This window comes from Hemicordylus capensis, chromosome 6 (genome assembly GCF_027244095.1).
Source record: "Hemicordylus capensis ecotype Gifberg chromosome 6, rHemCap1.1.pri, whole genome shotgun sequence".
NCBI classification, from domain to species: Eukaryota; Metazoa; Chordata; class Lepidosauria; order Squamata; family Cordylidae; genus Hemicordylus; species Hemicordylus capensis.
The window spans coordinates 164,694,410-164,709,644 of NC_069662.1; the positions used below are offsets into that span (position 1 = coordinate 164,694,410).

General features: G+C 46.0%; 1 protein-coding gene across 7 annotated transcripts in view; it reads right to left on the minus strand.

The window, feature by feature from the left end:
• The window catches only part of CCDC13 (coiled-coil domain containing 13), a 35,575-nt gene extending 22,518 nt beyond the window's left edge, over window positions 1-13,057 (minus strand). For 2 of the 7 annotated variants that reach the window (XM_053265500.1, XM_053265498.1), the window contains exons 1-5: window positions 12,857-13,057; window positions 9,595-9,824; window positions 6,907-7,055; window positions 2,589-2,731; window positions 525-605 (exon numbers count right to left, since the gene is read on the minus strand). In XM_053265500.1, the coding sequence (XP_053121475.1) occupies window positions 525-605; window positions 2,589-2,731; window positions 6,907-7,055; window positions 9,595-9,818 (597 nt within the window). In that variant the 5' untranslated portion in view covers window positions 9,819-9,824; window positions 12,857-13,057. Of the gene's footprint in view, window positions 1-524; window positions 606-2,588; window positions 2,732-6,906; window positions 7,056-8,102; window positions 8,364-9,594; window positions 9,825-12,257; window positions 12,787-12,856 lie in introns of those variants that run through there. The other 5 variants (XM_053265503.1, XM_053265504.1, XM_053265499.1 and 2 more) reach the window with 5 other exon arrangements.
• Between the last annotated feature and the right edge of the window lie 2,178 nt (window positions 13,058-15,235).

Here is a 15,235-nt window from a genome sequence, read left to right on the forward strand (position 1 = left end):
CACTTGCAGTTAAAAGATCAGAGAGCAGGTGATGAGAAAGACTTTGCCTGAAATCCTACATTTGGTTTGGTGAGTCACAGGTTGCATCTGCTTGCTCTGCGACTGCTAGCCAACTCAAAGTTTCTCATTGGTTGTGAAACATGCCTCTGTTGGAGGGCATATTTCACAAATCAGAGGGCAAAAACGAATAACTGTATGCCAAGCACATAATTATTCATTTAGTTATGAAGACCACCCTGCCCAGTGGGCTTTGTGTGTATATATGTCCCTTCTCCTCCTGACAAATCATTTGAATTCCATCTTCTTGCACAAAAAAGGCTCCTTACATCCCATTATCACTTTCAAATCACAAGAGCTTTTTATAACTACTTAGGTTGTTTCTTTAGCTTTCTGAAGAACCAGCAAAAGACACAACTTAGGCAGTCTAAGGATGGATACGGGATATGGTGAGGGGACAACCAAAGAAAGAACTCCCCCTGCCTTCCATTTTACCTTTCCTACATAGAAAAAGTATCAGTCCTTACCAAAGACATATCCCCTGTTTTGCGAGCAGGTTGGTTGTTTTTATCTCCAACTGACTGGAGCTTGACTGTGGACATTTGTAACTAGAAAAAAATATATAGATGCTATTAAATAACAATAACTATATAGGAACATAAGAACAACCCTGCTGGATCAGGCCCAAGGCCCATCTAGTCCAGCATCCTGTTTCACACAGTGGCCCACCAGATGCCGCTGGAAGCCACAGACAGGTGTTGAGGGCATGCCCTCTCTCCTGCCGTTACTCCCCTGCAACTGGTACTCAGAGTACCAGTTATTCCTCAGTAGCTATTCCTCAGTAACTATTCCTCAGTAATGCAGTAACTATTCCTCAGTAGTAATAATAACCTCAATAAATGGTTTGTTTATTGCACAACTATGAAATAGATCAGGGTTTCCTAACTTTGGGTCCCCAGACACACCGCATCATCTCCAGCTACCCTGGCCTGTGGCCACTATGGCTGCAGATTATGGGAGTTGTAGTCCAACGACATCTGGAAACCCAGGGCTGGGAACCCCTGCCACAGATAACGATGACGCTGGAGGATGTTTCTGTATCAAGGAGAGGGGACTACTGCAGAAGCAGCTACAAGCAGACATGGGACCCCACAGTCAGAGCTTGGACTTCACTATATACTATCAGGCAAAGCAGAAACAGACCTGTCACCTAAGGGGCAGGAACCCTAAGCCTTTGGAGGGACACCCAGCCACACGACTGGTCATGAACTAGGAGAAGTGCTGGGAGTATTTCATTAAGCCCAGGGAACAGATCAGCTGGAAAGGCAGCTGACAAGGAAGGCAGTTTGCTCAACAGGAAAACATTTTACGCAGCTGCTAAAAAAAAAAACCCGAATGCACCTGTAGGCTGCATGAGCAGAAGCAGAGTATCTGGACTGCAAGAAGTAATTAACTGAAGCCCAGTGTCCAGATCACAGCAAGCAATCATTCCAGGCTATTCCGCACTGGCCAGGCCTCACTTGGAATACTGCGTTCAGGCTTGGGCCCCTGCAATTTAAGGGCACTGATAAACTGGAACAAGTTCAGAGGAGAGCAGCAAAGATGATGAGGGGGTCTGGAAACCAAGTCCTCTGGGGAACAGTTAAAGGAGCGGGATAGCCCGGAGAGGAGATGACTGACGGAGACATGACAGCCATCTTCAGACATAAGGAGTGCTTTCACATAGCAAGAGGAGTGGACTTGTTCTCTGCTCCTGAGGGCAGGACTAGAATCAGTGGGTTGGAATTTACAAGGGAGGAGATCAAGGCGAGACATCAGGAAGACTTTCTTAACTATAGGAGCTCAACAGTGGACTTGGTCTCCTTGAGTTTTGCCAATAATTGAATTGGTTGCTGTTTGAATAATTGTATGGGTTCTCATTGCTTTTACTGCATTGTTGTTATTAAAGGAAGACACTCAGGGCCAAACTAAATATTATGTTGGTGTTCCGACTGCAATACCTAGCATCATTTCCTCCGGGGGCCCCAGTTTGAATTAGGGCCATGGTGTGGGAGCAGGGGGGCATCTAATTGTTTGCCCCTATACAACAGCCATGACTGAAATCACTGCCACAAGCTATTACCTGTGGAAAGGCACAATAACTGCTAACAGTAGCTTGAACAGGGGATTGTTGTTAAGATGAAGAATCAGCATGGGGGAAAGTTTGGCCCTTGCAGCTAGGGATTATGGGAGTTGTAGTCCACAACATCTGGGGATCCCTGTTACAGAGAACACAGATCCAGATCAGGCCCTTCCCCTGCAGCTGCTTTTTCAATAAGGAAATTACCAACTGTGGAGATCCAACGTAATGTGTCATTTGGCCCTAAGACCGAAATCTGATGGAAGCCATTAATTAACAGCACCAGGCAGCAAAATAATGTTGTGAGCAAGAGAGGCACTTGCTGAAAAGACTCTGGCAGGATTTTACCTGCTTTCTGGGCTAAGAGATGCAAAGCAGGTGAGGCAACCCTGCTTGCACCTAGATGGCACGTCTCACTTCTCAGGGTCTACAATACCCTGGGCTGAACACGGATAATGAAGAGATGGCTCACTTCTTTGTCCAGCTCTTTGATTCTGTTGTTGAGTTGTTTGACTCTGGTTTTCTCCCTTTCAATCTCGGCAGTCAGGTGACGGTTCCGTTTGGCCAGTTCGACAATTTTAGTGGCAGCGACGTCTCCTGCCAAACCAGCCGTCCCTGCAAAAGACAACAAAACAGGAGAGATGCAACACGTGAAAAGAGGGGAACCAAGATTTCAGAACCGCAGCTCACATGCTGTCGAATGTCCTGTGAATGTAAGCATGAGGAGAGAAGCACGAGGGAGGGGAGCTGGTCAAGAATTGTCCAATTGCTAAGCAGAGTCTACCTGGTTTGCATTTGAATGTGAGACTACATGTGTGAGCACTGTAAGATATTTCCCTCAGGGAAGAGCATTTACATGCTTGTACGCAGAAGGTTCCAAGTTCCCTCCCTGACATTTCCAAGATAGGGCTGAAAAAGACTCTTGTCTGCAACCTGGGAGAAGCTGCTGCCAGTCTGTGTAGACGATACTGAGCTAGATGGACCAATAGTCTGACTCAGTAAAAGGCAGCTACCTATGTTCCTATGTTTCTTGTACACAAGGAGGAAAGGTGATTTTTGCCAGTCCTCCCCACTTCCCTCTGCTGTCCCCAGTGCCCCCCCCCATGTCCCTGAAGGTCACCCAACCCTCAAAGACATATTTTCAGGAGACAACGGGGGCAGCAGAAAAGAAGGGGGGAGTGACAAAAATCGCCCATTCCCCTTTGTGCATGGGAAACATTCTTAGACATATGCAACCTTGATCCATATAGGAGCCACAGTCAATTGTTATTAATATTATTTAAAGAATGTTTGTATTTTAAGGGTCCAGTTAGATTGGCACAAGTATTAGCATAACAGAATAAACCTGACAAGATTAGATTTTATATTAAGATGTCTAATCTGCCTTAGCAATTCTCAGTGTAAAAAAAACAACAACCCACTGTAAAGCATTAAAATAGCAACAAAGCAACTATTCTGGCAATAGGCACTGGGTAGCATCCAGGCTAGTTCTGTGCTAGCGTGAATGCTGTTGTGCTAATGTAAGTACGTAGCACACAGTTGCACAAAGAAATCCACTTCGGTTCCAGAAGAACTCTTGCACTAACACAGCCTGTTGCACAAGTTCGTATATGTGCATTGATGATGGAAAATTCCACTATCCCTTTTCACCTAGTTGTGTAACCGACATCAATCCAAAAGATCACAGGTTTCTGCACCCTGATATTACAAGAGCCCCTTTTCTTTGAAACAATACTCTGCCCTGCCTGAGTAGAGATAGACACCTGTTAACCATAGCTTACCCTGCCTGACTAGGCATAAGCACAGCTAAAAGCTGACTGGTGCATTATTGCTGGTTTCTGCCTTATAATTGGTTCAACTTGTCTACCAATGGCTAAGCTTTATTCTGCTTGTACTAGTATGATTGGTGCATACCATGGAACTTTGGCCTCTGATAGGCTCTGTACTCAGTCCTATAGCCTGTATATAATCAGTATAAACAACTCCTGCAAAAAGCTTGAGGGTATGCTCTTGGAAGAGAGACACCTGATATGATGTGATCAATAAAAGCTTGAACCTGATGGCTGGTGAGGGCCTCTGCTCATCAAACAAACCCAGAATTCCTGGAATTTCTCCATCAGCACATGGGTAGATCCTTACCATATGCTGGTGTAAAGTTCCTCTTCGGCTACCAATAGCACAACTTTGCAAACACCACAAAAAGTCCTTCCAGGAGTGCCATTGTGGATGTTACCCACTGAATTTTGCAATGCAACATTATAGTGAGAAATATAAATAAAGAATAATGAACAAGGAAGATGAAAAGAAAAGTAAAGCATAGGAAGCTGCCTTCTACCGAGAGAGACCCTTGGTCCATCTAGCTCCGTATTGTATACACAGACTGGCAGCAGCTTCTCCAAGGTGACATGCAGGAGTCTCTCTCAGCCCTATCCTGGAGATGCCAGGGAGGGAACTTGGAACCTTCTGCATGCAAACATGCAGGTGCTCTTCCCAGAGTGGAGATGATACAAGGTGATATGTTGTTTTTATTTACTGGAGACTATTCCTAACTTCTAGCCCAGTCACCACTATCTGTACTGGACAAACAGCACCACCTGCTGTGAGAAGACAGTGTTGCCTGCTTATATTGTTAGACTGCTCTTTTTCAAGATAAAAAGACTTGTTCCTGTGTTAAAGGTGCCACATAGGTCTTTGTTGTTTTTGCTGCTGCAAATTAACATGGTTATGCCTCTGGAAGTCATTTCTGTTGTTTAACCTTTTTGTTTGTTTGTTTCACATTCCTTTTTGTTCATGTCTCTCATCTTCCTTTTCTCTTTCAGTACATTTTAGGGAGTGGAGATACTAGTTAGTTGCAAGACATTGTGTGCTCAAATGGGACATTAAATCAGCTGGAAAGAGTCTCTGAGCCAGGAATTTTGCAGTGAGGGATCTAAGGGTGCACCAGGGGAGGTAAAGAAACCAATGCAGAATAGCAAGAACCAAAACACAGGTTGCCTAATGCTCTTTCAGGTCATTTAGCTGTATTAAAATTAATATTATTAAGTGCCTAATGCTTGTCTGTGTTATGCTTTTACACAATTTGGCCAGAATATAGGAAAGTTTCCTTCTTTGTGAACCATTTGTTATTGTTGTCATCACTGGGTGATTCTGGGCCAGTCACTTACCCCTCAGCCTAACCGATCTCACGAGGCTGTACTGAGGATGAACATAACCAGGTATACCCAGGGATCCACACATTTAGGCTTCGTTCAATAGCTACCTATTATCTGTGATTGCCACCAATCCCCTCCCTTCCCTTAGATCCTTCCTGGCACACCCAGAGTTCTAAGTGGGTCTTACGTAATTTGCACTGGGATGTGTAGATGGCAAGAAACAGGGGGGACCCTCTCCTACTGCTCAGAGAGGCTTCTGCTGCTTCTTACCTTTTCAGAAATGGCAGTGGAAATGAAACTTCTGGTGAGAAGCTCTTTGTGTGGTGCTGGGTGTCCTGCTTTCCAAAAGGCTGGGAGCATTTGCCACTGGCAAGTGGATTTGTATGTATGTATGTATGTATGTATGTATGTATGTATGTATGTATGTATAAATGAATAAATAAAAAATAAAACTAAACAAAACATGGATGGCACTTGACAGATAAGAAAGGGGTGATTCCTCAGATATTGTTGGACTACAACTAGCCATTGTAGCTGGGGATGATGGAAGCTGTGGTCCAGCATCATTTGGGGACCCATGTTTGAGATCCCCTGATATAAGAGGGCAGATTCCTAACCTTGTCTCAAAGAGCTTAAAGTCTAAACTTTGAGAGACAATGGGGGAGAGGAAGGCAGCAGTAGACAAGGAAAGATCATTTTGCTATTTCAGTTACAGAAACTTAGGCTTGGTTGTGGTAGGTCTGATGACTCGGTGTTAGGCTACCACAAGCCACCATCCTTTGGCTTTGGCTGGACTAGGGAAGGTTGGAGGCTTAAGCTGAAGAAGAGAGAAGATGTATGAGCCAGGGGAAAATATTTGGGTTGCAAGCAGGAAGTTGTTCAATTAGGCAGGAGAGAAGGGAAGTCATTGGCTTCAAAGCAATCTAACTATGGAATGGATGGGAGAGTTACAGAGATATGGGGAAACCACCACATACACTCCTTCAGTGGGGAGGAGGAGGGTTAAACAGACAAGACAAAGTGGGGATATTTTGTATGTTGCACCAAGTTTTTGGGTGATGTCTTAAGACATTATTTGCCGAGCTGTCCATATGCCGTATGAGTTTGAGGGTTCCTTTCCTTTCATTGTCCAAAAGAAGGGCAAGGTACTGACTAAGTGGCTTTTGAAAAGAAATTCAAGGGGGCCCTCAGAAGGACAAGCAGTTAAATGAGGCCCCAAGATGGGCTTCCTGCAGTCGAGGACAGGCATCCCAGACCCAGCACTGCTCCCCGCTTTTCCTCAATGGCCAGTAGTTGTTCCCCACTTCCTATAATATGCGGTCTTCCTCCTACAAACCACGCAAGATTCTGCCAAACTGTGCAATTAAAATACAATAGGAAAATGAAACCTGCTTATGTCGAATTGCTTGCTTTGGGCAAATTACTCAGAATATGGATCAGGGGGTGCTCTCAGCGAAGCAAAAAGGACATTTAGATGTAGAGTGTGTTGAACCTTTTTCTGTACTGAACTTCCTTAAGCTCCTAAGCAGGCATCTGTACTATGTGGTTGTAATGTGGCCGATACACCACAGAAGCTGAAGTAGCCTGCAAAGAGATCAGGAAGCAGTAGTGTCATTTCTATAAAACATTCCAGTTTACCCATCATGGCCATCCTTTCCTCTTCTATTTTCTTCTGGAGTTGTTTGATTTCGAAGTCCCTTTCCTTCAGCAGTTTGTACAGCCTGCCATTTTCATCTACAGTCTCCCGAAGCTGGTTCTGGAGCTGCTCATTTTCATCCTCGAGCAACCTAAAAAAAAGACCAAAATGGCAGACCAGACCTTGGTATCGACTCGTGTTGCTGTTTTGACCCAAGAGAATAAAAGATACGTACAGTATTGTGGACCATTGGAAGATTAGGAATTTGCTGCCACATGCAGCATGCAATAAAATATGGAATTCATTCCTACAGGATGTAGTGAGGGCCAATACCACTAACAAGGGGTGTCTACTAATCCCTCCCACTGATTCTCCTCTCCAAATGACTTCCTCCCCTTGCACAAGCACCATGAGGCAAACAGGAGGCTCGAAACCTCATGTTTATCCAAAATGCGTCATTCTGCCCAAGGTACATATAAGAGCATTTCCTCAGGCAGATTGCTTGCTACAGATGCCTCTCTCTCCTGCATCCTGTGTAAAAGTGAGACTGGGGCCAGGAACCTGTTTTGCATTTCTGTTTTGTAAAGTGCATGCACACTGATGGCACTCTATAAACAATATATGGATTTTAAAAATACTTAAGCAAAGCTTGGGAATGCTAGATCAGTCAATGGCTGTTAGCAAATCTAAAGCAGAGGCTAGAAGCATGTGATGTGGAGTGGTTCAAATCTCACCTTGGCCACAAATTCACAAAATGGCCCTAAGCAAGCCCAGTCCTCTCAACCACCGCCTGTTCCCTCCAATACGGAGATGATACTAACCTAACTTACAGGACTGCTGCAAGGATTGACTCAGATAAAATATGTGGAGTGCTTTGAACAGCTGAAATGTGCAATATAAATTCTAACTTTTAATCATTAATTTCTTTAAATATTAAAATAACTATTAATTATTTTAATTAAATAATAATAATTAATTATTTAATTATTACGATACTTATTTAATTATTCCCCTATCTGGGGAATGGTACCTCTATATTCAGAGCCAATATCCCGGGTTTCTCAAACTTGAGTCCCCAAATGTTGTTGGACTACAACCCCCATCATCCCCAGCCACAACTGCCAAAGGCCATTACCCTGCAGTATGCTATTGCTTCCCCGAAGGCGAAGAACAAGGGATGACTACATTTATATCCTACCTTTCTTCCATCATGAAGCTCAAGGTGGCTTATAGATGGTTCCAGGCCCTTGGATCTGCTGTTAGCAACACGAAAGCTTCCCAAGAGCTTTCACTGTGCTGGCCACACAGTGCTGGACTACATGACCCTTCAGTCTAATCCAGAAAAACAATTCTTAAGAATATAAGAACAGCAGAGACCCGACAGTGATACGTGAGGAAAATTTGGAGGCCAGTAGATTGAGAAGCCATAGTGAGAACAGCTAGCATCCAATTCCCTTGGACTCCCCCAAGAACAGACTTGATAATGGCAAGCCAGCATTTTTTAATGTAACTTTCTGAACTGCAAACAGAATAATGAATATCATCTCATCCTGGGAACAGGGAGAAAAGTCCTTGACCCATTTTAAGTAGCATTTATGCACTTCTATTTCTTAAGGGTTTTAGCAAATGAGGATTATAGTTATCTCTGCTTCCACACTGAGGACATACTGAGAGGGTACCTGCCCCCTAGCCCCCTAATGGCACAGCAGGGAAATGACTTGACTAGCATGCCAGAGGTTGCCAGTTCGAATCCCCGTTGGTATGTTTCCAAGACTATGGGAAACACCTAGATCGGGCAGCAGTGATATAGGAAGGTGCGGAAAGGCTTCATCTCATACTATGCGGGAGGAGGCAATGGTAAACCCCTCCTGTATTCTACCAAAGACAACTACAGGGCTCTGTGGACGCCAGGAGTTGACAATGACTTGATGGCACACTTTACCTTTAGCTGCCCTCTGCCTAGTATGAACAGTTGGACAGTGTGCCTTTTTCAAGGTAGCATCCTTCATACTCTCTTACTCAATGGCTGGGTAGCTATCTTATTTGTGTACAAAACATGTCTTTCCTTCAAGTTGTAATTTGAGTTGTAGAGGTATACTATTATTTTTTGCAATCAGGCTTCTGGCAGCAATTTCAACAGTTTATCCACCACAGGACAACCGCTTAATCCCCAAATCCTTAATCATGCAAAAACTGACAGCCAGGCAAGCTGTTTAACTAAAGCCAGTGAGAGTTTTACAGAATCAGAATTTGTATCCTTTGTTGCTGCATTTCTGGCATAGATAGAACCGGGGGAATGAGACACAGTGTGTATGCTTTGTACAAGTTAAATCTGGTGTGATGTGTTGCAAGTGACCACTTTGAAGATGACTTCAGACACTATGCCAGAGGTTCTCCACACTGAGTCCCCAGATGTTGTTGGACTACATCATACTCAGTCACAATGGTATTTAGTTATTGTGGCTGGGGATTATGGGAGTTGTAGTCCAGCAACATCTGGGGACCTAGGGTTAAAATCCCATGCACTATGTAATTACTAGCATAATGACTACGCCAGTGTGTGTATCCTGTCCTTCAGCTGCACATTGGTGCACAATCACTGTACAAAACCCTCCAGCATGGTGCAAGGTTTGCATCCACAAATCTTCTGTGTAGTTCTCCTGATAAGCAGGCAAAGCTTGCCCTTTTACCTTTTTCTGATGTCCTCCTTTAACATCGGACTATCCAGAGAGGACAAGTCAAGATTATCTTGGACTCCAAATGACTCTTCTTGGTTGTCCTTGCTGTTTGTTTTCAGGCTCTGCTGTTTTTCTTTCTTTTTCTCCATCAGATTTTGCATTCTCTTCTGCTGCTGCTCCTGGAGAGCCTTAAACTGCATTTTTAAGTTTTCATTCACTTCTTCATCTAGCTCCATTATTTACTTTTAAAAGGGGGGGGGAATGAGAAAGTAAAAATAAATATAGAATGATTACACTTCAAAAGCACTTTCCAAAATAGTCTTTTTAAACTTCTTTCTCCATCAGTTGCTGTATGTCTAGCCTGTCCATTTCCAGGCATACAACACAATTGCCAAAAGACCTAGAAGACCAAAGCAAACTCCAGTCCATCAGCAGTTCTGGTGAGCACACACAGGGTTCTTCCGGAACAGCACTGCCCTATTCTTTTCAATGCAGAAGATTCCATACACATAATCCCACTGTGCGGAGAGAGCATTTCCTGACACTGAAGAGAGTGAAGCAGTCCCTGATTCCACAGAGCTGGTCAAATAAGGTCAGGCAAGGGAGGAAGGAGCCTTGCAGCAACTTATTAAACTGGATTTAAAAAAAACAGTGAGTGAAGAGAAAACAGCTGCAAAAAACCTTTCTGCAAAACCCTTCACAATCACAAGCAGGATAGTTTGTGCTTAGCTATAATAGGTAGGTTCTGCAGGTTGTGGTCCTTGATGCAAAAACAAGTTTGTTAAAAGAAGGCCACTATTTGCATCTGTGAAAAATTTCCCCTTCCCTACCCCACTGCAAACTCTTATTTCACATTGCTGAAGGGGAGGAGACCTGCTCTTGTGGTAGCAAGCATGAATTGTCCCCTTTGCTAAGCAGGATCCACCCTAGTATGCATTTGAATGGGAGACTTCATGTGTGAGCCCTGTTAGATATTCCCCTTTGGGGATGGGGTTGCTTTGGGAAGAGCACCTTCCTACTTGCTTGCATGCAGAAGGTTCCAAATTCCCTCCCTGGCATCCCACCCCTCCCTGGCATCATCTGGATAGGGCTGAGAGCCTCTGCCTATAATCTTAGAGAAGTCGCCAGTCTGTGTACACAATTCTGAGCAAGATCGACCAATGGTCTGACTCAGTATAAGGCAACTTCCTATGTTCCTAAAGTTCTCCATGGCCTGCTGCCTCAGTTTGCTCCATAGTCCTATGCTGTCTTCTGAACAGTGAATATGTAAGGCACATATCATCTATCATTGGCTACTAGTGGGAGGGCTATAGGCCAGCTCCAGCCTCAAAGGCAGGATGCCTCTGAGTACCAGTTGCAGGGGAGTAACAGCAGGAGAGAGAGCTTGCCCTCAACTCCTGCCAGTAGGCTTCCAGCGGCATCTGGTGGGCCACTGTGTAAAACAGGATGCTGGACCAGATGGGCCTTGGGCCTGATCCAGCAGGGCTGTTCTTATGTTCTTAACTAGAAATGAGGTTGGTTGTTTTTTTTAAAGGATTTATAGTAACTACACGGGTTGCCAGAACCTAAGGGGTATACTCGTGAGTCAAATGGGCTGTAAGCCAGAATTTGGCTTTTTTAAAGCCAAATCTGGCCACCTAGCTAGGTGACTCAGACTGACGGCATGAAGATGAGGAGGATTAACCCTCCCCACCACTGACCCACTGCAGAATGAAACTTACAGATGTCATATGTGTAGCTTGAAGTTTCCCCCTGTGGAGCAAACAGAAGCTTCTGGGGGTCTACTTTAATTGGGGCAGCAGTTCAGGAGAAAGGGAAAAATCCTGCTTCTGAAATACTCCTGTCCTGTTCTGATTTGATGGCTCCAAGACTCCAGTTATTTTATTTTATTTTTTCAGGCAAACATCTGGAATCTGATCCCAGATCTTCCATGTCACGACTAATTTGGTCTGTAACAAAATCATCAAAATAGCTTCCTTTTTCTAAGATGCAAGTACGTTTAGCAGCACAATGAATTTGATTGCCCTTACAATAAAGAATGGCTGCAACCCGAAAATACTGAGCAATGTTTCACTGTCTTGATAAGGCAATTGCGATTAGACACTTTTCGCGGGCGGCACCATTCATAGAGCATAGGAAGCTGCCATATACTGAGTCAGACCATTGGTCCATCTAGCCCAGTATTGTCTACACAGACTGGCAGTGGCTTCTCCAAGGTTGAAGGCAGGAGTCTCTCTCAGCCCTATCTTGGAGGTGCTGCCAGGGAGGGAGAACTTGGAACCTTCTGCTCTTCCCAGAGCGGGAAGATCTTACAGTGCTCACACATGTAGTCTCCCATTCATATGCAACCAGGGTGGACCCTGCTTAGCTATGGGGGCAAGTCATAAGAACATAAGAAGAGCCCTGCTGGATCAGGCCCAAGGAGGCCCATCTAGTCCAGCATCCTGTTTCACACAGTGGCCCACCAGATGCCGCTGGAAGCCACAGGCAGGAGTTGAAAGGGGCATGCCCTCTCTCCTGCTGTGACTCCCCTGCAACTGGTACTCAGAGGCATCCTGCCTTTGAGGCTGGAGGCGGCCTCAAGTCCTGCTTGGCCACAAGACCAGCTCTCCTCATTCAGTCTCTGGCCGCTCGTGTGCACCCTTGCACATGACTGTCCTCCTTCAAAAGCTTACCTTCTAGACGCAGACGGAAAGAGAGTCTGAAACCGAAGGAATTGGGGAGCAGGATGTGCATGCAACTTTGCTTGCTGCCTTGTTTAAATTAAATTAAATTTAAATTAAATACATGCCCCTTCCTGCCCAAAGTAGCAAAGTGATGTGCCAGGGGTGGGATCCAGAAAACAGAGAAAAGCACAACTGGGGGTTCAGGGGATTTGGGAAGAGCAAGGAGTCCCCCTCCTCCGCCTTGATATGCTGCTGCCTGTGGAAGGGGAGGAGGGACGAGAAGCAGCCATGGCCCTGGGGGTCTCTCTGCCTGCCTGCCTGCTTGCCCTGACATCTTACAGCCCTTACAGCCTAACCTACTTCACAGGGTTGTTGTGAAAAGAAACCTCTAAGTATGTAATACAGTGCTCTGGGCTCCTTGGAGGAACAGCGGGATATAAAATGTTGTTGTTGTTATTGTTATTATTATTAATCATCATCAATCATTATCATCATCATCTTGTGGAGAGAACAGCAGCCCCCGCCCTCCCCGCTGGATTCGTCCCTTCTTGGGTCCTGGCGCTGTCCTTGCCTCCCCGCCTGCTGTAGCCCCGCTTCCCACCCCTTACCTCTCTCTCAGGGCCTAGGCCCGGCCCTGCCCAGGCAGGCAGGCCCTCTTTCCTGGGGAGGCTCAGGAGGGGCAGTGGCGGGCGGGGGGCGGGCAGTGTGGGGCAGACGCGCAAAGGCGCAGCGGAGCAGCAGCAGCAGCCGGCAGGCCTCTCCCGCCTCGGCGGGCCCGGCTCGGACGCGGTCCCCTCGGCAACCGTCGCCATGGCGACGCAACAGAGGCAAGGAGGAGGCGCAGTCCACGCGCGTTTGGAAGGGGCTCCGGGCCGATGTCGGTGATGAACTACAACTCCCAGCATCCCCAGCCACAAGTTGTGGTTGGGGCGGCTGTGGTCGGGGGCGGGCTTCCCAGGGGGCGGTGCCAAGCCCCAGGCACCTTCCTCTTCCCAGCACCCCCCCGCCCCCAAACTTTTTCTTTGTAGGGGTCGGAGCCAGCAGCTTCCCCGGAATATGTGCACAGTGCACACCCATTACTCTGGATCGCCTCACTGAGGCGGGGTGTGTTCCCATGTGCATCTTGTTGGACACATTCTGTGGGGAAACCTTTCGTGCGGTTGGGAGCGCATGGAGGTTTAATACGGAGAACCGAGTTATAGAAATAGAGGGGGGGGGAGAGAAATGTCTCAGTCCTCAACCACAGTCTAGGAAGGAAAAATAAGCTCATCAGTTCTTTGCAAAGCACCTTCTTTCTCTTATCTGCTTATCCTGCCTTTCCTCCTGCATCCCTCCCTGTCTCTTTCTCAGACATTCTCACCCCTGCCCTCGGTGGGGTTTTCCTTATTTCGGTGAAGAAAGAGGTGCTCATGCATTGGGAATGGGGTGGGGGGCTGTACCAGCATCTTGTGCAATTGGGGGGGGGGGGCTTAGTTAGAATAAGCCCTGAATCGAGCCATCCTAGCAGCCCCACCTAGCACAAGATGCTCGACTTGGCCAGCTGGCTAAGCAGGAGTCTTTCCTAACCCTGCGCGATCCAAAATCCTATGTATGTAGTACACCGCTCTGGGCTCCTTGGAGGAAGAGTGGGATATAAATGTAAAAATAATAAAAAATAAAAAATCATTCCCAGTCGCAACAAATTGCAGGTAGGGATGATGGGAGTTGCACTCCAACCACAGCTGGAGAGCCTCTGGTCACTGACCGCCCCCCCCATCTCCACCCCTTGCTACCATTACCAACTGATGCTATTCTGGGGCTCCCACCCAGACATCCCATTTTTCACACCATCAATTCACTGAAATCTCCAGGAATGTCAAGTGAAGATTGGTGTTGATTCACAGAGACTTTAAGCAAATGCTGCAAGGTTGGCAACCCAAACCACTCTGCCATTGGACTACAGTTCCTCCCCATTATTACTGAAATAAGAGCATGCTTCTGAATCAGTATTCCCTGTAATGCGGTTCCCAGCTGTTGTTGACTACAACTCCCATCATCCTCAGCTACAATGGCCTTTGTCTGGGGATTATGAGAGTTGTAGTCAAGAACATATCCCTGTGACAGGGAAGACTGCTCTGGATATAGGCAGAAACCAGACATTGGCTGGCCTCTACATGACCAGAACAAGCCTGAACCAACATGGAAACAAAGTTGGCCAAGGCTGTGCTCTATTTGAAGGGGATGCTCACACGGTCTCCCACCATTTTTGTTTTGTACAATGATTTGATCGAGGATAACCTACCTTTAAATATTCTCTACGCATAGCTACCTCTCTCTGCAGCAAGAGCAGCCAATTTCTGTGTTCTCAGAAGACTGCCCAGTGCCCAGGTTCTAGATCCATACCACCTAGCAGTATGGGTTTGAACATAACACTCAAACCCTTGCTACCAAATGGCATGGATATTATAGATGCACTCAGAACTAGGATGTTTGCAAAACTCAGAGCTACAATATTAAGTGGATTATTTTAATCTTCTACAGCTTTTCAAAACAATTCTTCCTTTCAGCTGAAATTGAGGGGGGGGGGAGGTGAGCTGGTCTTCTCATAGTAAGCAGGGTCCACCTTGGTTTGCATCTGGATTTGCACATGAGCACTGTAAGATATTCCACTTGGATGATAGAGCCAAAGATCAATGGAAGCGCATCTGCGTACTTGCAGGTCGTCCTAGGTTCCCTTCCCAGGTAGGGCTGGGAGAGACTCCTGCCTGAAACCTTGAAGAGCTGCTGCCAATCAGATAGACCATAATGAACTAGATGGACCAATGGTCTGACTCCGTATATGGCAGCTTCCTATGTTCCTGCTCTGGTTATATTTGTGCCACATCTCATTCAGTGGGCCTGACTCAGCCACCCTTGCTCCACACTGCTGCATAGCAAAGATATACCAGTACAGACATACTGGTTTTATTTAAGAACAAGGAGTATATCCAGGAGAGGTACTGCATGTT